Genomic DNA, 25,058 nt, shown 5'->3' with positions numbered 1-25,058 from the left:
TGATTCTAATACTCTATAGTTAATGTCTGGATCTTGAACATCTTCCCACTTTCCTATCTTGGCTGAAGTTCATCAATACATTTATTACAACTTATATACCACTTCATTTCCAGGCCCTCAGAGTAATTTACAATATTAATACTAATTAATACAACTATAGCTAATCAGTTTATCACCATCATTTGGAGCAGCGTGAACTTACTTATACCCAAACTTCTTTCTCGCTTTTTATCAGTCTCTAAAAAACATGGAGAACAGAACAGAACAGAACAAAACAGAACAGAACAGAACAGAATAACAGAGTTGAGAGAGACCTTGGAGGTCTCCTAGTCCAACCATTCCAGACAAATGGCTGTCCAGTCTCTTCTTAAAAGCGTCCAGTGATAGAGCTCCCACAACTTCTGAAGGCAAGCCTTTCCACTGATTAATTGTTCTCAGTATTAGGAAATTTCTCCTTACTTCTAGGTTGATTCTCTCCTTTAGTTTCCATCCATTGTTTCTTGTCTTGCCTTCTGGTGATTTGGAAAATAGGTTGACCCCCTCTTCTTTGTGGCAGCCCCTCAAATATTGGAACATTGCTATGATGTCATCCCTAGTCCTTTTTTTCACTAGACTAGCCATATCCAATTCCTACAACTGTTCTTCATATGTTTTAGTCTCCGCTCCCCTAATCATTTTTGTTGTTATTTTCTGGACTCTTTCAAGAGTCTTCAGAGAAAACAGACCAAATATCTGGGGACAATCATCCCAAGGAAAGGGGGGGCAGAAGGTCATCGGAGAGAAGGCTCAAGTTGGTGTTCCCTTGGCAGTGGGACCCTTAGCAAACTCTCCCTCCCACATCTTATCTCAAGCACTACTACTGATTTATAATTCCAAATAGCTCAACGGAATTTTTTCCTAGACTTCTGGAAATACCCAAAGAAGATCCACTTTGGAACCAAGAAGATCTATTGGGCACCTTGGGCAGACTAAATGAAGAAGTACTTTCCCTGTAGCATATGCAGTATTGGTTAACTCCACATAAATTATATAGGGCAGAATACTTATTTAGAAGAGTTACACAATCATCAGGAAGGTCAAAATAATAACAAATAATGGAGAAAAATCATAAAGTACAAAGATCTGCAAATAAAAATAGAAAAACTGTGAAAAAAGAAAGCAAAGTATCAACAGAAATAGGCGACTCGAGTTCAATACCCAAATATTTAGAGCACCTCTGGAGCACCTACGACACTGACAAAATCACCATCAACCGGAAGCTTTATTTGGAACAGCATATACTGAATGATACCATCAAGCAACAACATCCCAGGTCCTTGGGAAGGAGAATAAAAATGTCAAATACAGTCTAAACATCTGGCTGGCTGTGCAACCAATCATAATAACGGCTACTGCCAGCTTGTAGTTGATTTGATTCATTGTGAATTCAAAATAAGCCCATAAACTCACTGAAAGGAATATAAAGAAGGTATACAGGGCAAACCAATGGAGGTCAATAAAAAATCTAAGGAGACATACATAAGGGATAAATTAGATGTTAAATAGAGTAGTTTGCTCTTTTCTTTTCATTAAAAGCAGCCTCAAGGGGGAAGTTTAACCTTTTTTCTAGTAGTGAATCAAGGTTCCCCTCAACACGGAAACCAAGGAAAGGTCTAGACTCCATAAGTGTTCTTCAGGAAGCAGAAAAGCCCATGGAGATAGTCTTGCCTGATAAAGAGTTGGCAATGAAAGGAGAACATATCTAAATGGAACTTAACCTAAATCTATAAAAATGAAGCTAATTTGCGAAAAAATATTGGACAAAAATACATACATGGCTGGAAAAAAATGATAAAACAGCATATAGATTTGAAACCGGAGACATTTTTGTTGGGTATTTTTCCAGACAAGTATAACAAAGGGAATGTATATTTGATTTTACATGTATTGACTGCGGCTAGAACTTTCTGGTGGGTGGGACCGGAAATTGGTCTGGCCGTTTTCAGCCTCCGGAGGACCTCTGGGGGGTGGGGAAGGCTGTTTTCGCCCTCCCCAGACTCCTAGAGAGGCTCTGGAGTTAGGTGAGAGAGAAAAATGGGCCTTCCCCACCACACCTCGAGGCCCTCCGGAGGCAGGAAATGGCCTGTTTCCCTACTTCTCCTGGGCCCAGAAGGCCTGAAAATCAGCTGGCCGGCGTGCCCACTGATATGGCTACGTGGCAAAATCATACAATTATTTGTACAATCTTTATTTTTCAATTAAGAATACAATTAAAGCTAAAATACCAAATCATGTGTGTTTAGTTGTCTCAGCAATTTGAAAGAACCAGTAGCATAAATATTAGATCTCTTTATTATGCTGAAGATTAGAAAGGCAAGCCTTCCATTTTCATTAGCAGTATTTCAGCGTTACCCTTTCATACAGAGAATAACAACCAATGATTGACACTGCTCAATGCATCTCCAACATGCTATCTCAGAAAGTTAGCTTGTCGTCTTCAATGCATACATGTGTTTCTTCAGCCTCAACAAAGTTAGCAGAACAAGAATAAAGTTACTTGGAAGGCTGCGACCTGGGAGTGAGGGAGGAGAAGTGCTTCCAACATTTCTGGCTCTTCTAAATCTTAGAAAGCAGTATTAAATCAAGGTACAGTATAGTCACATCTAGTATACCCAAATTTCATACTCTGAACACTCCAAAACTATTTCAATGTAATTCAAGTGCTAATTAAAGCCATAAGCAATTTAGCCATTTTCTTCTGTATCTGAAAACAAAATTTAAAGAAACCCTCATTTAATGGGACATTGTTGAGGCTATCTCCTGCAAGGGGTTTATATCTCTGAAAATAATTGGAATCACACAAAGGAGATAAGCAGCAGTTGAAACTTCAAAAGATTTTGACTTTAAAGGTAGGTGATGAATATTATAAATAATACGCAAACAAAATGAAAACTATTGCTTGACGTAGTGTAAGCCGCCCTGAGTCTTCGGAGAAGGGCGGGATATAAATGCAAATTAAAAAAAAGTGGCTATCCTTGTGGCATCAAATTAATCATGTCCATTTGCGGGACTGGAATTTAAAAGTATTCTGGTCCCAATATAAAATATAGTGGAAATCCTAATAAAAAGAATGCTTTTACAAATAGTAATCACAGGTGGCATTTAGACACCTTTGGCCTGGATGACTGAGTCTTCATTGACCTATTGCAACTGAGTTTGGGGAGAAACTCCTGAAGTTGATGTGGCAAGAATTGGGGCATTCCAACTGCCTAGCTAATTTTGCTCTGACTGAAGAAGTTGCTTGGATGAGCAACGGAATGTCTCAGATTAACAAGGATTGGTCCAGTTGCCATTATTCAACCTTTGGACCTTTGGCCTGGATGATTGAGTTTTCACTGACATATTTTTCATCAAAGACTCCATAGCCAGGCTTCCAGGAAGAAACTTGGGATGTTTTGGTATACTGAAAGTAAAAAGAAGGGAGATTTTAGTTTAGGATTGTAGAGGGATTAAATTTTCTAGAGGTGGAAACTAAGTTTTGCTTTTCTGCTTTCTACCATAACACTTAATGCAAATCCAACCCAATCACTTGACATTAACTAGTCTTCTTCATTAAAAATCTGTTGAGGGGGTTACCTTGGTACAGATTCCTGAAAGTTTATTATTTCTGTATCTGTGGGATACAGATGTAATCTCTAAGAGATATGCCTCACACCTCACCCCACACCCCAAAAGTGACAAGAAATATATTCTGCATTTTCCTAATTTAAAACACACAAAAGACGAAATTGCCTTTGCCGATATTGCATAGAAGAATGTGCTATATAGTTCCTCTCTTCATCTCTGCAAAACTGCCTGGAAATGGCAAAAAATTGAATAGTGATTATTTATTGCTTTAGAGTCAGTTTGTTTTGTTGCTTTTGAGCTCCTAACTGCTATCAGGCTGCAGGAAAACTCAAATATTATAGGGAAAAGATAAAACATACTTCTCACGTATGATTTTCAAAAGGACACCTCTCAAAATGCATAAGCAGAAACAAACCAGTTATATGAGTAGGTTTTAGGCAAATACATGTTCTTCTGAAGACCCATTAGTAAGCATTTGCTGAATAAGCAAGCGAACATTTTTATTACCCTTTTTCTTTTTGATACCCATGTTATCATCATGCAAAATGCAATCGATAAAAAAAATGTAAAACAGGTCATTGTGGGATATTTTTTTGTTTTTTGAAAGATGGAAGAGATCATCAAAGGAACACCATCAAAGACAGGACAATAACGGCTATCAAAAAGTAATGGATCATATCAAAGGGATGCCCTTAACCAGCATTGTGTGTCTGATATCAGAAAGTCAAAGCAGGATGCAATGTCATGTACATAGGAAACCTTGTTCCAAAACAGCCAAAAAAGAAAAAAAATAATTACATCTTGACAGCAGGAAACAAAAAGAGCCAGACTAATATAAATGAAGAAGTATAAAGGGTATTTTAGCCATAAAGTGCAGTCTAGGCAATAACTCAGTCCTGCAATAAAGGACTGGACTCTAGCCAATTAGGTTATGATTCAGATTCAAGCAATGAAAATCTCCTGAGATTGAATTAAATAGTTTTACAAACAGAAGTCGGACTTCAGGGACAGCTCTTTACACAAAAGACTCTACCTGGAAACTGGGAAAATTATACTATCCCTGCCTCTGGATATTATTGAGGTCTCAAGGGAGATGTTTCCAACTCTATGCCTGAAGAGAGATCTCTGGAAGCAATCTCTCATGTTCGTAAACAAAAGCTATGAGAACATCAGGGAGAAAAACAGAACTGTTGATAAACAGAGACGGTGAACTGAAAGAAATATTCAGACAATTAAATGAAGAAGATGAATATCTATTTGTTACCTGCACTCAAATCCTAAACCCCACAGAGTCTCAAGTTAGGTGTGGGAACTAAAATCAAACCAAAGATACAGCCTTGCTCATCAGCCCATATTTTTTCCTCAGATTTCTAAAGGGCTCACGCTTTGTGCTAAGGAATAAGGTGAGCTATTTGGAGTATACATGCATGGATAGTGTCATTGTGGTTTATAAGCTATGACGATAAAATGCGATTGATTTAATAAACTATCAATAAATTTATGCATAGTGCAATTTATTATTTTAATAAGACGTATCAACTGAATTTTGGAGCTATCAATATCTATATTTTCAGCATCTCTGTGAATTATCTTGTTCTCTTTTGCCCTCCCCATCTTGTTAAATAATTCCTCCTACTATTACCCGTGATGATTTCTTCACAATATGACAACTATGAAAATTCAATATTCAGGATCTGCTACAAAGCAGACATATATTTCTGAGACAATCCCTTTGTACCTTACACATGGTTCTTCCAATATTGCTTCATCTTCACTTAACATTCTATGGTCCTTCATATCAAGAGGCCCAAAGATTTAGAAAAAAATATTTCAAAATGTTGGAATAGTTCCACGTTAAGCCAAAATAGCAACATTCTCAATACAAAGCATACCTCCGAGTATGTACAATTCATTTCACCGGAAACACTCAAAGCTTCCTAACCATCCAGAAGTGAACAAGTAATATAACTGCCTTTGAAAAAGGTAACTTCAGATATGTTGAAGATAGTAAAGTATAACTTACTTAAAAATATTATTTTTGGCAAGGTGCTTTAACAACTAGAAGGTCAATAAACTAATTTTAATCTTACTACAGATTTGGTTTACCCTTAAAAGAGCCTAGTATATCTGTTGGAGAGGTTTTATCACAGGAATTTGCCATAAGATTACGGGGTTTAAAAAATGTGATAAATGACAGTATTTAGGTTGTCAATGCATGAATCCAGACACTATTGCCTGTAAAGCATAGTTTGCAGCTAATAATTATGTCAAGCAGATCAGTATAGTTTTAACACATTATTGTTAAAAACAATATACACAATGCATAAACACAGCTATTCGGCAGTCCATTTAGCTAGTTGTCAACTCTTAATTTCCAATGTCTATCCCAGGATTTTTTTCCATTGGACACAAATATCTCAAAACCTGAACCTGGATCCTATTAAAACAAGTTCTACCAAAGAGCTAGACTAGGAAGAAGACAAAAGATGGTGACCTCATTATTCATCTACTTTTCCGTGGCTTTAGTTATCCATGCTCTTAGATTTCTTTCGTGAATTACATTTGGGGACAATATATTGTAATGGTTTCATTTCTATTTGCATTTCCCCCCCAGAGAAATGCACAGAAATCTTGCACTGTTTTGTGGCACTTAGGATTTATTGTATGGACAGATATTCATAGCCATGTAAAATTACTGGGACTAGGATAATTTTCATTTATCATAACTGCCTTTGTAATATAATCACACAGGTGATTAACTTATGGATTCTTTCTATTTTATCAGTTTTTCTAGTGCAATTTCACCTGCGAATCAAAGCATGTTAGTGCCTCCTAATAAAAACGTCTACTGCCTTTGTTCATTCATCATATACTTTCCATGCCTGATTAACATTTTAAATCTCTTTCACCATTTTTATAAGAGACTAATAAAAATCTATTGTGTGATAATTGCCACTTTATTTTTAACAAATCAAAGAGAAATAGATCAGTGTAATTGATTGTATTTTGAATGTATTTTGACCCATCTGTGGGCTGATTCTGATTTCAGAGAAACTGGATTATTTTTAATGTAAATAGATTTCCATTTAAAAACTGCAAGAAATAACTTCTTGAAAAACTTCCCTCCCTCCCTTTCTCTTTCTCCCCTCCAATAAATTCACGCATTGGATTGCACTCTTGACATAGCCTCTCAGTAGATAAAACCAGCAAATGCTGACAAGGTTAAAATGGCAAGCACTAATGCATTCAGCCAAAGCTGATGGGCATCACTTCCCATTCATATGCTTCATTCTTACCAGTCAGGCATTCTGCAAAGAAATAGCTTTTTTTGTATTTTAGCAAGAAAAGTGTCTGAAAATAATAATAGTAAGCTCTAAGGTAAAAGTAAAGGTTTCCCTTGCACATACGTGCTAGTCATTCCTGACTCTAGGGGGCGGTGCTCATCTCCGTTTCAAAGCCAAAGAGCCAGCGCTGTCAGAAGACGTCTCCGTGGTCATGTGGCTGGCATGACTCAACACCAAAGGCACACGGAACGCTGTTACCTTCCCACCAAAGGTGGTCCCTATTTTTCTACTTGCATTGTTTTTTTTACGTGCTTTCGAACTGCTAGGTTGGCAGAAGCTGAGACAAGTAATGGGAGCTTACCCCGTTACGTGGGACTAGGGATTCGAACCGCTGAACTGCCGACCTTTCGATCGACAAGTCTTACCCACTAAGCCACCGCATCTCTGTAAGCTCTACAGTCCATTAAAAACAACCATATAAAAAGTCAAATACAGTGTCTGCAGGGTAGATACTGAGGGGGGCTGCTTTTTATTACTGATAATGAACTCCCTTTGAATAGCAGAAAAGATACACATAGTCTTCAATTTAAGACCAAAATTGAGCCCAAAATTTCCACTGCTAAGTGAGACAGTTTTTAAGTGAGTTTTGCCTCGTTTTGCCCCACTTTTCTTGCCATGGTTGAGTGAAGCACTGCGGGTGATGTGACAGGACTGTAAAGCGAATCTGGGTTCCTTATGGCTTTTGATTGTCAGAAGAACTCAAAAGTTGATCATGTAACTCTGGGACACGGCAACCGTCATAAAAATGAGCCAGTTGCCAAGCGTCTGAATTTTGATTACATTACCATGGGGATGCTGCCACAGTTTAAGTGTGAAAAAAGATCATAAGTCATTTTTGTTCAGTGCCATTGTAACTTTGAAAGTTCAGTAAACAAATGGTTATAATTCAAGGACTATGTGTACTGTAATCCAATGTTTCTCAACCTCCACAACTTTTAAGATACGTGGACTTCAACTCTGGGAATTGAAATCTTCGCATTTAAAGTTGCGGAGGTAGAGAAACACTGCTCTAATTAGTCCCTCAAATCAAACCCAACTTTTAATGACCATATTGGCATTTTTTAAATAGTTTCCTAGGCAACCAGGTTTGCCACTGCCTTTTAGGATACATTTTGATGTACATTCCCATGCTAGTTTACATGCTAGTTTAAAAGCCTTTCAAAAATATATTGTTTTGTAGAAAGGATAAAAAGGTTCACTTCTGGATATAGGTTTCTATCAAGTCAGAAGACTTTTACTTGATTAAGATGATTAAATTAACCATTTAATGGAATGCCATTCATAAAGATAAGAGGTGGTTCTCCAATTTTGGGAAAGGTTGAGGAAATTATGCTTTTCTTCTTCTAAACTTTTGGACCTCAGACTATAATTTTGATGGGTTTCTTTCTTCAAAGAAAGAATTCAAAATTTCACTATCAATATGGGAATGATGGCATATTTGAAGAGAAAGTCCAACCTGGAATGGCAGATTTCAATGTTTATAGGTAGAAAAGTGTTCATTGCCTGAGTTCGTTTTCACAAAGCTGGTTTTCCAGCTAAGGAATCTAGAACCATGGTGTTTTTTTTTGATTGAAAGAAGAGCAGAATACATATCAGATAGGCAAGGATGGATTTGAATTGATATGGAAAAGGTTGTCCTTTTCATTTTCTACAAATGCCAGTCAATACCAAAGAGACAGAATAGCAACTGCAGAAATAAAGGGCATGGAATATAAACTGTAGAAATAAATATATGTTTTGCTATATATTCATGTCAGTTATATTCAACTCTGACATGGATCTTGGAAATGAAGTTTACAAGAAACATTTTTTAAAAGTTGCTCAATGTAGTTTGGCAATTTTCAAAATAAATATAACAGCATTTGTCAAGCAGAATTCTGTCAGCCTTCAATCCTTATGTTCAAGTAACTTATCCAATTCTGGGGAAGAGGCTTGTTATTTGAACATTGCAAGAAGAAACTCACTAAAAGATTTCTGGATTAGATTAAATGTTGCCTTACTTTTAAACAACTCAGGTGCTATGCGTTAATAATCAGCTTGTTTTGTAGTAAAATGACTTGATTTATTGCTGATGCTGAAGAAATAGCATAGAAAATTTTGGTAGTCAAAATAAAGATGTTTATTTAAATGATTATGGTATTCCAAACATAGATGCTAATGCCAGAAAAGTAAAGAAGTACAATATATCATAGAAGTGAGTACACCCCCTCACATTTTGTAAATATTTAAGTACAACTTTTCATGTGACAACATTGAAGAAATGACATTTGGCTACAATGCAAACTCGATTTCATTGAGGGCAGCATCAGTATTGTTTTTGACCTGGGGGGCGTGAGGGGCATGAGCAGAGTGGCGTGGCCAGCTTGATATCACTCGTGTTGGGGGCACCTGTGATGGCCCGAGTGCTCTGCCAGCCAAAATGGGCTCCCGAACTCCATTTTTGGTTGGGACGACTCCTGCAACCCTTTGCAGGAGTTTGGGAGGGGCGCATGCAGCCCTCCCAAAGTCTGTTTTCACTGGCAGAGGCACCGTGGGCTGTTCATTTGCCTTGCAGGCCAGATCTAAGCACCCCACGGGCCAGATCCACGTCCCGTGCCTTGAATTTGACACCCTGGCCTACACCATAATATCTATGATTTTTGTTAACCAGAACAAAAATAACAATAATACAAAGAAAAACAACAGTGTTAATAATGATGATGCCAACTACCACAATTTTCATATTTTATCACTAAGCAAAGGAGAACATCAGGAATACTATCATAACTTAAAACACATTATATAGGCAACAACTATAACAACTATTATATCGTTAGCACAGCGACAAATATGACACCTAAAACTACAGTGGAAAATCAACCAAATAATTTTTAGCATCAAACATATGACATATATGCTTCAAGAAAAATATCAATAAGAAAAGAATTCCAAATATTAAACATTAAAGTCAACAGGAGATATGGGATTTGATATGCAAGTCAAAACAGAACTTGGAAGATGGGGCTTAATCTTTCTAAGATACCACATGTCTCTGGAAGGAAAAAACAGCTTAGAAAAGGTTAAATTTCAGCAGATTAAATACCCATCCACAAGTGCCCCAGTCCAAATAGTACTTCTTTGTGCTGCATATTTAATCATCTCTACTACTAACCAATTATATCTGCATCTTGCCAAATATGTAAAGATCTGTACAAAAGATACTTTTAACTCTCTACAATTTCTCCGTTTTCTTCTATTTAATCAATTAAATCCTTATTTCCATTTCCATCATTTTAAACAATTAGTGATTGTCAGAATCACATTAGGCATATATTCAAAATACCATGTTTAAGGGGGGAGGGGCAATTGCACAGTTACCTTCCTTGTTGTCCAACACACCCACTTTCCTGGGCTCCTCAGTGTAGATGTCCAGACTCAGCCCAAGGGAGGGATCAAACACGTAATTAATCATGAGTCCCTTTGCATCCACAAGAGATCTAAGTCCAGCCCACTTTGAATTTCTTCTACCCTTATCTACTGTCCATTCCCGTTGACTGTTAGTAGTTCAGATTCTTTTAGAGAGTTTAAGCTTGCAATGAATCTTTATACTCATTTGAACTGGCTGAATCTTCTGATTTCCCCGGCACTTGACAATCAGTTCCCTGTATCCAAAGGCAAATTATAATTGGGCTCCAATCACTCCACATTCCTTTCATCACCCAACAATCTGGAAGAACATAGACCAAGACTTGTTGTACCTTATTACACCCATAAAGGCCATTTGATTCCACCATTTCTTTGAAGGATCCAATATCAAATTCAATCAAGAGGCACTTTCTCTAGAATCCACTAGAGAGCAACCTCTACAAAGATTATTATTCTAGCTTCCAGTTTAAATTAAGTATGTGCCCCATCGAAGTTTGCCAGAAATTCATAGTGTAATGGAGCAGATAAACCAGCTGTATACTATTAATCATAATGCCTTTTCCTAAACAAAGTACATTTGCAGCTGTCACCAAATTTTAAAGCAATATAGAAAGTCCATTAAAAACTGCAAAATTTTGAAACTCTTTTCATTTGCTTCTTCTGTGTCAGTTTTACGTGAAAAAGTTTGAAATTTAGAATTGTGTAAATTGTGTCCAAAATGGAAACTAAATTATTAGCTCTTTTTCTAAAGCTAGCCCTTTAGTTTGTGTTCTGCTCCCCCATTTACATGCTGAATTTCAAAACAATATGTATGCGAGAACTACCCTTAACACAATGAAACCTTAATAATGGTTTCAACATACATTTGGCTGCCAATTCACTAAATATCTGTGTAACCCTTGGCTGGTGGAAGATAATCCAGTAAAGTACATAGTAAACCTTTTAATGAAAATGAATTTTATATTTATATTTTACATACATTTGTGCCACAAAATGGAAACTAACTTATTAGCTCTTTTTCTAAAGCTAGCAAATTTAGAACAATACAGTTGGTGATCTTTCATTTCCCTTTAATTCCAAAAACCTTCTCAGAGTATTATTAGTATCAAATAATGAAGTATTAAAAATGTAGAATGACGTAATGAAACCAGAAGTTTTTTGAAAATATTATAGGAAATACCAAACTCTTTTATACTTATTATATGAATAAAAATAAATAAATCATTATTTTGCAATTATTCCTATACCAATACATGCAGAAGTCAACACTGATTTTTCTTATTTATAGTTTTAAAAGCATAGGAAAATAAACTTTTCAGTTAAGGAAATGATACATTACAGTAGAGTTCAATAGTTGAAATGTCACAGTAATGCTAACTTTAAGGGGGGGTTCTTTAAAAAAGCTTTCTATAAGTTTGTGTTCCCTCATGTATATGCTAAATTTCAAAACAATATCTATGTGAGAAGTACTCTTAATATAATGACATTTATAATGGTTTCAACATACAGTACATCTGCCTGCCAAATCACTCAAAGAAGTACATAGTAAACCTTTTAATGGAAATGGATTTTATATTTATATTTTATATAAAGTTGTGCTACAAAATGTTACAGCTAAATTGCAATGTGTGATCTAAAGTAAAAACCTGTTTCTTTCTTATTATTATTATTGATGTCCAAAATCTGAATTGAAAGTGGGACACTAAAAAAGGCCACAAACACAACACTAGAAAGAGCCAGGATAGTCAAGCAGGGGTGAAATTCAGCAGGTTCTGACAGGTTCTGGAGAACCGGTAGCAGAAATTCTGAGTAGTTCAGAGAACCGGCTAGCCCCAGAGTGGGGTGGGAATGGAGATTTTGCAATATCCTTCCCCCAGGAGTGGGGAGGGAATGGGGATTTTGCAGTATCTTTCCCCTATCACGCCCACCAAGCCACACCATGCCCACCAAGCCACGACCACAGAACTGGTAGTAAAAAAATTTGGATTTCACCACTGCAGTCAAGTAATTGCTTTGGTAGGATGTTTTGGCAAAGAATTACATAGTATGAACTTTTGCTGTTTGAAATATCCGAAATGCATGAAAAAACCCATTTCTCATTTTATTCAGCAATGCAATCCAGTGCAAAATGGCACAAAGCTGCCAAAATGAACCCACCGCTGTTATATTACTTCTTGTGCTGTAAAAATATTACTGTGACATTTCATCTGGTCAACCATCTTAAAGGTTGATTCTGTTTCCCATCATAGTTATTCCTGTAGGTGAACCATTTGGTGCAGTTCCTATTTACCTATTCCAAACAATCCTCAACTGTTTCATTGCTCAGTCACACAGTTAAGAACATATTGACTTACTGCCTACTCTGCTGTTTAATTCATTTATGCTTAGAGTCAGGCATGAACAGAGAATTTGAAATGTGACATTTGCGGGTTGCAGGGTCATTTGAGGCTCTGACAGCACCAAGGGAAATCCTGAGATATAAACTGGTCCTGATTTCTAATCTTCCGTGTTCAAAACACATCAGATATTCTTCCCAGAAGGGCCCAATTGAGCCTAAAGTTTTAAATTTTCTTAGGGTTTGAAATCTTGCAAGGAAGACCAGTGTACTTCAAAGATTGAAAATAAACCTTGTGTTTCTTTTCAGGTAAAGCTACCATTGCCTCTAGCAAGAAAATTCAAGCAACTCTGACTGAAAAGGATACCTGAAAACAGACTTAAAAATAATTAATATCCAGGGGATATTGCCAGCAATTTTGCCACTTAGCAAACTTCCATTTGTTCTCTTGTCTGCTTTTGTTGAAAGGCAACTGAATCTGAAGGCCACAGCAGTTGTAGATAATGGGTCATTTTTAGTTGACAGCATCTGGCTAGCTTGCCATCAATTTAATATTGTCAAAGCTGGAATAGGAAAGTTACACATAAACTTCTGGTAATAATTGTGCTGAAAGGAGCCAGGATGTGCTGTTAGACAGTACTTACATTTCAGTTAGAATTATTTTAAAGATATTCCATTTTTTATTAGATGTGACCAAGACAGATAGATACAGATTGCCTGAACAGTGACCAGGAATGTTGGCGGGGGAAAGGCTAAAAAGATTAGATGCCAAGGACAATGGGCAATTAAAATCCTTCCTTTTATTAAACATGTTTTGTACAATACCAACACAAAAAGGAACAGAGTATCAATTGTATTGTCCTTTCCTGAGGGTAGGACAAGAAGCAATGGATGGAAAAACTAACCACGGAAAGAAGCAACTTAGAACTTAAGAGAAATTTCCTGACAGAACAATTAATCAGTGGAACAACTTGCCTCCAGAAGTTGTGAATGCTCCAACACTGGAAGATTTTAAGATATTGGATAACCATTTGTCTGAAGTCATGTAGGGTTTCCTGCCTAATCAGGGGGTTGGATTAGAAGACCTCCAAGGTCCCTTCCAACTCTGTTATTCTGTTTTCTGTTTTTCCAGTTTAATATTTTTTTTAACTATCTTTTGCAGATGTTCCTAATATTGACCCTACTGTAGATAATATTTGTTTAAACTTTGTTTTTATTGTTGTTTAATGATGTAATCCTGTCATCGCTTGGGTTGGCCGGAAGTTCACAAATGTAAGAATTAATTTATTAATATTATTTTATGTTTTTCCAATGCTTTTCTTTGAAATAGTGGCATTCCAGATTTTGAATCCAAAGTTCTCGCTTTGGAATGCTTTCCTTAAATATGAATTCTTATACCATGTGATCATATTATGTTTCTGTTTAAGCAATCATTGTAATTTGTATAATTCATCAAATCAGCCTCATAACTTTTATATGATGTATTTTATGGCTGCGCTCTGATGCCAGTTTAAATCTATTGTGCTATATAGGCTCTAAATAATTTTTGTTGCTCAGGGTTCCATTCTTACAAAGGGCAATAAATATTGTAAGTACTTTAAGTACATCCGTTTTTCAATATATTTGTTGAGATTTGACTTACAAAGTAAGATGGAAATCTTTCTGCTTAACTTAAATTAAAACCGAAGAAACAAATTGTGTATTAGCAAACTGGCAAGCCAAATAAGCATGAAACAAGTGTGGCTAATTCTATCTTCATGGGCAGTTTTCAAGTTATTCTTAGTTGAGGTTTTAGGTCTTTTTAACTCAATATTAATAATAGTATGCTATAATACTAAATGCCCGTGCACAGAAAGTCATCAACATTGAGGTTTCATTACAATAGTTAAATTAACAACTCTTGTGAGAGAAAAGAGATTTATCTACAATCGGAAGCTTTTTGTGGACTTTTAGCAGAAAATGAAAAAAAAAATTATGACATATGGATTTCACAATTGTTATTTTTTTATTTGGGATAAAATGAACACTATATAATAAGTGTTAAACTAATAGTTGAAAGTAAGTTTCTTATATCCTTGAAGAAAGAACTTGGAAGTCATTTTTTGTTCCCTTTTCTTTTTTCTTTGTATCTTTCTGCGCCTCCATTTCTCTTTTTGTTATCTTTCTTTCTGATTGTTAGTTTATGTTAGTTTTTATTTGTACATTTTGTAAAATATTTCATAAAATTATTATAACAACTATCCCCCCGATGTTTTCTTGATTATCTGATTGTTTATTTCTGTTTTTCTTGCTGGTGTTTTGACTCACAGATGTTGCTGAGACTGTCCTTTGTGTGACTCTGTTCTTAATCTAAAGAAGCAGAGAATATGGCACTACTAAAGAGGCCGTTGTGAGTATGTGCTGCCTATTAAGAGCTTGCGTTGTGCTTCTCATGCTTGATGAGATATGCCACTGCTTTTGAGATAGGCAAGGTCAAGAAACAGAAGCAGCACAGTTCCAAGAATGCTCCTTATTTCTGTAGAATATGATAACAGAATCTTGAAATCTGTCAAAGTTTCTCTCTGTTCCCTTTATATCAAACAAAATCAAAGTGGGGTTATTTTTAGTTTCTCATGCTTTCCACTTTCTTAGTAGTGAGTTACCGTTTCTCCTCCCATAATGTTTCATTGCCTTTTTCACCTTTATTAAAAAGTCAGATCTGTATTCTTTCACAGCCATAAACTCGCACTAACTCTACTTTGTACCATAAACATTTATTAATTAAATGTTTGAAATCAATTAGCTAGAGGTTTCCCTTGGTACTTCAGTAGGGGCATTTGGGATTTTTTTTTCAGTAATCTAAATAATGGCACTTTCTAAATGGAGATTTCTGCTTCCATACAATTTGTGAATGCAAGCATTTCATTTATAAGACTGAAGCCTTACTTATTCTTGACAGAAATATCAACAAACAAAGTGATACCTGGTGTATTATTTGTGCTACTGGAAGCTGTTCTGCATATTTTAAAGGTTCCGTGGCTATTTCATCCATAACAGGCCTAAAAAAAATATCAAATAAGATATTAGAATAACATAAAGAACAAAATCAGACAACAGAAATTATCATTAACTAACATATCTACCCCAAATCAAACTCAAATAATCAGCCATTGAAAAACACACACCCATGAAATAATAATAATTCCATGTTTCCAAGTCCCCTTTCTCTTTCCATGTTTCAGTATGTATGTATACATATACATATATCAATCTAAATCCTTCCCATTTTCCCAAAATTCTTGGAACAGCAAGGAGAAATTTTATCACCTCTAGTTTTCCACTGAAAATCAATAGCTGCTACTTGCTCAGAACGATTAACAAAACAATATTTTCAAGGTTTTGTTTTTAAAAAAGAGAAGTAGAATAACAGAAGGAAGGGAGGGAGGCAGGGACAAAGGCTCAAAACAGTGCAGATCATATTTTTGATGAGGGTTTGTGGTTACTGTTCTCCAAAATAAAACATTCATCATTAATATATTTACATGAATTATTAACAAAGCTGTTTAATTCTTTTTACAGGACATTCCTTGCAAAATGCACTTCATAAAAAGCTCTTTTTGAATCATTAAAGCTGCTGCATCATTTCCTAGACACGGGAATAAACATGAAGCCAAATGGCTGTGCGCATACATGCATGTCAAAGAGCTATGTGAAAGACACATACATATGGCCGGAATCCTCAGAGCTTGGACCTTCGGCTGATGTTATGCAATGCAAGGTCTGTGGTAAATAAAGCCCCCCTGATTTGTGATCTTATACGGGGGGGGGGGGGGCACGGACCTTATGGGCATTTCGGAGACCTGGTTGGGCACAGAAGGGGGTGTTCCCCTTGAAATGTGCCCGCCGGGTTTCCGTGCATTCCATCAGCCAAGGGCCCAAGGTAGGGGTGGGGGTGTGGCGGTCGTTATTAAGGAGAGTCTAGAGCTGAGGGAGGCCACTGTACCTCAGATAACCGGTTGTGAATCCCTCTTTGTGAAGTGGGGTCGTAGGATGCAGGTGGGCTTGTTAATCACGTATCTGGCTCCTTGCTGCGTGACAACAGCCCTGCCCGAGCTGTTAGAGGTGTTAGCCGGGATGGCGGTTGATACCCCTAGACTTATGGTCATGGGGGATTTCAACTTGCCATCGACCGGTGCGGCATCAACGACAGCTCGGGAGTTCATGGCCTCCATGACGGCCATGGACCTGACCCAATTAGTTAACGGCCCTACTCACATCGGGGGAGGCACACTGGATCTGATTTTTGTTTCTGGACAGTGGTTGAATGATCTGGAACTGGGAGACTTAGTCATTGAACCCTTGTCATGGTTGGATCATTCCCTCCTTCGTCTGGACTTTCGGACCGCTACTCAACACCGCAGGGAGATGGAACCAATGCATTGGTTCCATCCCAGGCGCCTGATGGACCCGGATAGGTTCCTGACGGAGCTTGGGCCGTTCCCTGAGGATCTGGCCCACGGCTCGGCCGAGGAGCTAGTCACGGCCTGGAAACGGGCCGTGGCTGGGGCTTTGGACCATGTCGTGCCTTTGCAACCTCTGACCCGGTGTAGAACTCAACCGGCTCCTTGGTTCTCCGAGGAGCTGAGGGAGATGAAGCGCCGGAAAAGATGCCTAGAGAGTGCCTGGAGGTCCAGCCGTTCGGAAGCTGATCGAACACTAGTTAGGTCATTTATTCAGACCTACCTAGTGGCATTGAGGGAGGCTAAGAATATTTACATCTCCTTTCTGATTGCATCGGCAGATAACCGCCCGGCCGCCTTGTTTTGGGTGACCCGGTCTCTCCTGCATCAGGAGGTTCGGGATGACCTGCTACAGGGGCGGGCCGAGGATTTTAGTAAATATCTGCACGATAAAATTGCTCAGCTTCAGGACGGATTGGACCAAAATTGGGTAGATCCAGGTGAGATGACAGAGACAAGTCTTGTTGAGAACATCTGGGATGAGTTTGATACTGTGGTTCCTGAGGACATGGACAGGCTGCTGGGAAGCCTGAATACCACCACATGTTTATTGGACCTGTGTCCCTCCTGGTTGGTGCTGGCCACACAGGAGGTTACACGAGGCTGGCTCCAGGGGATTATTAACACTTCTTTGATGGAGGGTGTTGTTCCTACCGCCTTGAAAGAGGCGGTGGTGAGGCCCCTCCCCAAGAAGCTTTCCCTGGACCCAGCTGTTTTGGGAAACTACCGTCCCGTCTCCAACCTTCGCTTCATGGCGAAGGTTGTTGAGAGTGTGGTGGCACGTCTGTTACCCCAGTACCTGGATGAAACGGTCTATCTGGACCCGTTCCAGTCCGGCTTTTGACCTGGGTATAGCACAGAGACAGCTTTGGTCGCGTTGGTTGATGATCTCTGGAGGGCTCGGGACAGAGATTATTCCTCTGCCCTGGTCCTTTTAGATCTCTCAGCGGTTTTTGATACCATTGATCATGGTATCCTGCTGCGCTGGCTGGGGAGTTTGAGAGTGGGAGGCACCATTTTTTGGTGGTTCTCCTCTTATCTTTCCGTCCGGTCGCAGACGGTGTTGGCAGGAGGGCAGAGATCGACCACGAGGCGCCTCATGTGTGGGGTGCCGCAGGGGTCGGTTCTCTCGCCTCTCCTGTTCAACATCTATATGAAGCCGCTGGGTGAGATCATCAGTGGTTTTGGGGTGAGTTACCAACTGTACGCTGATGACACTCAGCTGTACATTTCCATCCCAGGCCACCCCAACGAAGCTGTCAAAGTGCTGTCCTGGTGTCTGGAGGCCGTACGGGTCTGGATAGGGAGAAACAGGCTCAAGCTCAACCCCTCCAAGACAGAGTGGCTGTGGATGCCGGCATCCCGGTACAGGCAGCTGCAGCCGCGGCTGACTGTTGGGGGTGAGTCACTGGCCCCGATGGAGAGGGTGCGCAACTTGGGCGTTCTCCTAGATGGGCGGTTGTCCTTTGAAAAACATCTGACGACCGTCTCCAGGTGAGCTTTTTATCAGGTACCCCTGATTCACCAGTTGCGCCCCTTTCTAGACCGGGATTCCCTATGCACAGTCTCATGCTCATGCTCTCGTCACTTCTCGTCTGGACTACTGCAATGCTCTCTACATGGGGCTCCCCTTGAAGAGCACCCGGAGGCTTCAGTTGGTCCAGAATGTGGCTGCGCGGGTGATAGAGGGAGCCACTTGTGGCTCCCATATAACACCTCTCCTGCGCAAGCTGCACTGGCTGCCTGTGGTCTTCTGGGTGCACTTCAAGGTCTTGGTTACCACCCTTAAAGTGCTCCATGGCTTAGGACCGGGTTATCTACGGGATCGCCTTCCGCCACCGTTTGCCTCCCACCAACCCGTGCACTCCCATAGGGAGGGCCTCCTTAGGGTGCTGTCAGCCAAACAATGTCGGCTGGCAGCTCTCAGGGGGAGGGCCTGCTCTGTGGGGGCCCCTACCCTCTGGAACGAGCTTCCCCCAGGACTTCATCAACTTCCTGATCTTCGGACCTTCCGCCGTGAGCTGAAGACGTATTTATTCTTCCGCGCAGGACTGGCATAGAATTAGTATTATTATTTGTAATTTTAAATGGGGTTTTATGGTTTTATGTATTTTAATTTAGGGGCCAAATTTAATAAGTTTTTTATCAGTGTTTTTATTTGTATTGTATTGGTGGTTTTTATCTGGCTGTGAACCGCCCTGAGTCCTTCGGGAGAAGGGCGGTATAAAAATTAAATTATTATTATTGTTGTTGTTGTTGTTGTTGTTGTTGTTGTTCAGAAACAGGTGAAAAAGCAGCTTCTGTGGCATGAAGACAGATGCTTTTTATGCATTTCAGTGTGTTGCAAAGCCCCTCATTGAATTATTTGCCCAGTTGAAATTACATAGAGAGTTTCATCTTCATTTATCCATTGAAGTGAAAGCATAAACCTCTCCAAAACATGCCCATTACATGACAGGAAGAGAAGAAGACTTCTATTAATATTGTATTTTATTTGAAACAAATATACTATGTATACAGTTCAACATATTTGTTATGTTGTCAGCTACATTAAGCAGTTTGGTATATATAAAAACTTTTAAATCCTATATGAAATAAGAAAATTAATATTGCAATCTCTTTTATTCCCTTGGGACTAAAAGAATTCTAGATTACAAAAATATTTGTAAAATTTCAACCTCCTATGTAAGAAAAGGGATGCGGTGGCTCAGTGGCTAAGACGCTGAGCTTGTCGATCGAAAGGTCGGCAGTCAGCGGTTCGAATCCCTAGTGCTGCGTAAGGGGTGAGCTCCCATTACTTGTCTCAGCTTCTGCCAACCTAACAGTTTGAAAGCACGTAAAAAATGCAAGTAGAAAAATTGGGAACACCTTGGTGGGAAGGTAACAGCGTTCCGTGCACCTTTGGCATTTAATCATGCCGGCCACATGACCACCGAGACGTTTTCAGACAGTGCTGGCTCTTCAGCTTTGATACGGAGATGAGCACCGCCCCCTAGAGTCGGGAACGACTAGCACATATGTGCGAAGGGAACCTTTACCTTTGTGTAAAAAAAAATATGCCAAGCGAAAACAGGCAACAAAAAGAAGCCATTTCAAAGTATTATTATTATTTCAAAGCTTCTTTCCTCCTGTATAGTTTGAGTGCTTTCTGCAAAAAAAAAAAAGAGATACCACAATTTCCTTTTAATGGTCAGTTATGAACTTTAAATTTAAAAGCCAATCAGAATATGAGAGTTGGAAATAGTCTGTGTAATATTACTAACCGCTATAAGATTTCTGCATAATATCTTAAATTATTATAGGGAATCTGCGTTCCCTTTGTGTGCCAATTGTGATTACCCTACTAGGGGCCAAGATTTGCATACTTTATCTTTATTAGGAAACAACAGCATGGTGTTTATGTAAATCAGCAGAGAACCCAGGAATTTCTTCTACAACAGAAAGAAAATGGAAGACTAAAGGTCCAGCATGTTGCCTAAAATTAAAGCCTTTTGATATATTTTAACTATATAGTATTTAGTGCTAGACCTTGCTGATCTTTTTTTTCCTAGTGAGGTTGCTAGGTAACTGCTAAGTAATTTTCCCAGTGGGAAATGGTATGCGCTGTCTCTCCTACTGAAATGATCGCAACTGAGCCAAGAGTCTTCTCCAACTTTCCTACCTCCTGATATACTGAACTAAAACTATAATTACCTCAGGCAACATGGATTAGTAAAGTCTGACTCTGAGTCAAAGAGTCACAGACAGCAGTAACAATTGCACTTAAGACTTATATAGCGCTTCATAGTGCTTCACAGCCCTCTTTAAACGGTTTACAGAGTCAGCATATTGCCCCCAACAATCTGGGTCCTCATTTTATCCACCTCAGAAGGATGGAAGGCTGAGTCAATCTTGAGCTGGTGAGATTCGATCTGCTGAACTGCAGCTAGCAGTTAGCTGAAGTAGCCTGCAGTACTGCACTCTAATCACTGCGCCAACTCGGCTCATTTATACATTTATTTTGATAACTTGAAAACTGCATTCATTGCAATTATCTACAGAGTATGGAATGGATGAAGGGGTAGATGGTTGGACAGATGCAATTCGCTTCGTTCTGATCTCAAAATTAATGTTCATCCTGAAATAGCAGAGTTACACACCATCAGCACCTCACATTACTTTGTCCTGCACCAATTATAACTTATGAGTCCTCTCTAAAGCTAACCTCAGTGTACTGGAGTAGTCCAAATAGGAGGTTATCATGACTATTGACTGAAACTATCCATTCATGTCATAAGAGAAGCACTGTAAAAGAGTTTCCTCTTTTCCCAACCATACATACTACTTTTGAGACTTGAGCCTTGAGCAGGATACCATAGCATAGTATTGAATGTCCTAAAGGATATTAATGTCCTAAAGGATATTAATAGAACAAATGCACGTCTCCCATTTACCTTATTTTTCAGTGTATAAGACGTACCGGAGTATAAGATGCACCATAATTTTGGGGGAGGAAAACAAGAAAAAAAGAATTCTACCTCTGCCTACCAGCATTTAAGGTGGTGCTGCTTTATGCTGCCCTCCTCCTCCTCCTCCTCCTCCTCCTGCAAGCCAGAGGTGCCTCAGAGATTCAGCTGGGAAAGAGGGCGTCAATTACTGAGAAGTTCTTTTCCGGAAAACTTATCGGGGTGCTCCTGCAATCTGCAGGGACTACTCGCTTTCCCTGACGAGACCTCTCGACAATGCCGGCTTTGGCTCTTTCCTCAGTGAAAGCCCTCTGCAAGGACTGCATGGTGGAGAGGTGCCAGGTGCTGTGGCTGAAGAGCCAGCTTAGCGAGCACTACAAAGCTGTCTGCAACCTCCTCAAAACAGTTTGCTGGTGGAGATCTTATCGGGGGCAGCCTGAGGAGGGGGGGCAGAGGGCCAAAGCATCAGCACCCCCAGTTCCTCCTCCTCTCCTCCTCCAACACCAACCATGGCACGTGCAGTTAAGAGCGTACATCTTCCCCCTCCCCTTCAAACGACGAATCAATCCCCCGCCCCATTTCCTGCTATGCTATGCAAAGAGCTTTCCTCCCTGAATCCAAAAGTATGCCGTGCAGCTGGTGTTGCCACTTGAAAATGCTTTTCATCCTGGTTCACCAAAGCACATTGGAGAGAAACCGGCTGCCGCCTGAAACACGGCTCTGCGAATTGCATTGGGCCAATGGGCAGTGGTGCTGGAAAGGACGGATGTTTTGCTTTAGGGGCTCCCAGGTGCAGAGAAGGCCTAGGCGTGGCGGCAGCTCCTCACATTGCTGGGGAGTGAAGTCATTGGGGCCATTGTCTGCCCTGAACTGCCCACTGGGCGGCCAGAGGGGAAACCAGCTGTGAACCATGGGGCCCACCTTGTTTGTCGAAGCTGCCGGGCAGATTACCCCACCCTCCACCCTGTCCCGAAGAGGCTTGTTCCTTAGGCTGTGCGCCGACCCAGTTCCCCTGGAACCACCCAAAAATGCGACACATGCAGATCAAAAATGTCGAAAGGGTGGGGGCTGGTAGGTGGGCTACATTCGGAGTATAAGATGCACTCAGATTTTCACCCTCTTTTTGGGAGTAAAAAGATGTGTCTTATACACCGAAAAATACAGTAAGTGCTGGTTCTGGTAAAGGTCACTAGAGTAACCAAAGGCATTTCTTTCCCATGACTGGACCTGAATTGGAATGGTTTCAAGTAAAGTTAAAAAGTGGGGAGAGAGAATCAAATTCCAAGGAAACCCACAAAGGAATGGTCTCCAAGTCAGCATCTCCTCCCTCAGAGTCTTGCTCCACGAAGAGTATGCTGTAAAACATTCCAAATCTATGGTAAAATATTTTCTCTAATCTCTAGCTCTAATCTCTAGACAGTCTTGAAGAATATTAGACTCAGTGATATTGAATACTTCTTTCATAGCTATCAACATTATCCTTTCTTGAAGTGAGGCCATAATAGTCTTCTGGATCCATGTAGCTAAGTCCTCTTCAGGCCTAGAAAACGTACAGTTGTGGCCAAAATTGTGGAAACCTTTTGGGAAAAGTGTATTTTCTAAAACTAGCTAATAATACTACTTTTTTTTAGTAGTACCATAAAATTATACATCAATGCAAAGATAATTTAATCAAGAATGTAATAAATTTCATGAAGGATTTGCTATTAGAATAGAATTACAGTATAAAGAAGAAAAGTGAAACACATAGAAAAAAATGAGATATACAAAAATTATCACCATAGAAAAAACAAGATATACAAAAATTATCACGTCAGTTAATACTTAGTTGGGTAACCATTAGCATGAATTATGGCCTTACAACGTCTTCCCAAGGAATGAACCAAGTCTTTTAGTTCTGCAGCTGTTATAATGTGAAACCAAGATTGACTGGTTGCTTCTATTAACTAGGTTTTATTGCTGGGTCGCTTCTGACTAACAAGTTTCTTTATTCGGTTCCATAGATATTCAATTGGGTTAAGGTCTGGGCTATTCCCAGGCCATTCTAGCAGTGGAATATGATTGTCTTGAAATTCCAAAAAAAAAGAAAAAAAAAGGTGATGCTATCAGCCATCAAACCTTAAAAATATACTCTTTCCAAAAGATTTCAACAATTTTGGCCACTACAATATGGTCCAGCCCAAGGTAATAGGGATAATTCCACTCTTATTACCTGCATCAAAGTCTAAGCCAATGAAGTCCCCAATAACATGATGACATATTGCCCAGTCACTAGTGGCCAGATGCAAAGAATCAGTACCATTTGTAATGTTGCAGCATAGATGATTTATTCAAGCCCATATACAAGAATATGGTAAATTAAAGTTCAACACTAGATTGGTGCCAGATAAAGGACAATGGAATTCAGGAGGGATTGGACTCTGAAAGCTTATGGGAACACAATGACTCTAAACTGATGACATATTTAACTCCACCTGCTCTTCTCCTACAGTCAGTCTATCAGACTCCTATATTTATTTATTTATTTATTAATCATACTTATATACCACACCATCTCCCGTAGGACTCAGGGCGGTTCACAGGCATATTAAAATAATATAATAAATAAGCATTAAAACCCAGTTAAGACTAAATATTATCATGGGCTGATCACTAAAACAGTAAAAACCAGTAAAAACCCCATTAAAATTTTGCTAAAACATTTTATTCTTAGGCTAGTCCAGCGCGCTGAAATAATAGGGTCTTCAGTTCACGTCTGAAGATCCGGAGGTCGGGGAGTTGTCGTAATCCCGGAGGAAGCTCGTTCCACAGGGCTGGTGCCGCCACAGAGAAGGCCCTCCCCCTGGGGGTCGCCAACCTACATTGTTTGGTCGACGGCACCCTGAGGAGGCCTACTCTGTGGGACCGCACAGGTCGTTGGGAGGCAATCGGCGGCAGAAGGCGGTCTCGAAGGTATCCCGGTCCTAAGCCATGGAGCGCTTTAAAGGTGGTAACCAAAACCTTGAATTGCACCCGGAAGACTACCGGTAGCCAGTGTAGGCCGCGCAGGATGGGTGTTATATGGGAGCAGCGCAGTGCTCCCTCTATCACCCGCGCGGCCGCATTCTGGACTAACTGGAGCCTCCGGGTGCTCTTCAAGGGGAGCTCCATGTAGAGAGCATTGCAATAGTCCAGCATCCCTGGACTATTGCAATAGTCCAGCATCCCTGGACTATAGCCACTGCATCCCTGGAGAATCAAGACTATGGCAAATCTCAGCAACCTAAACTGCAAAATCTGATATAAAGTGGTCACAGCAGCCAGATAAGACCTACTCATCTTTCCCCAAAAGGGAATAAGCATCTCCAACTAAGAAGACTGGCAGCTATTCTCTGATGCAATAAGACAGAAATAATTATCTTTTACTTCTTTTACCTTCATTTTT

At 39.6% G+C, this 25,058-nt stretch overlaps 1 protein-coding gene across 1 annotated transcript in view; it reads right to left on the bottom strand.

Moving 5' to 3' along the window:
- PIGK (phosphatidylinositol glycan anchor biosynthesis class K) overlaps positions 1-25,058 on the bottom strand; it is a 131,182-nt gene that overhangs the window by 26,476 nt on the left and 79,648 nt on the right. Inside the window, exon 10 of the mRNA XM_058175271.1 lies at positions 15,653-15,728. Coding sequence (XP_058031254.1) covers positions 15,653-15,728 — 76 coding nt within the window. The remainder of the gene's footprint in view (positions 1-15,652; positions 15,729-25,058) is intronic.

This window comes from Ahaetulla prasina, chromosome 3, assembly GCF_028640845.1.
Source record: "Ahaetulla prasina isolate Xishuangbanna chromosome 3, ASM2864084v1, whole genome shotgun sequence".
Taxonomy (NCBI): domain Eukaryota; kingdom Metazoa; phylum Chordata; class Lepidosauria; order Squamata; family Colubridae; genus Ahaetulla; species Ahaetulla prasina.
The sequence above is the reverse complement of the archived record's forward strand: the minus strand, read 5'-3'. Positions and strand labels throughout refer to the sequence as shown.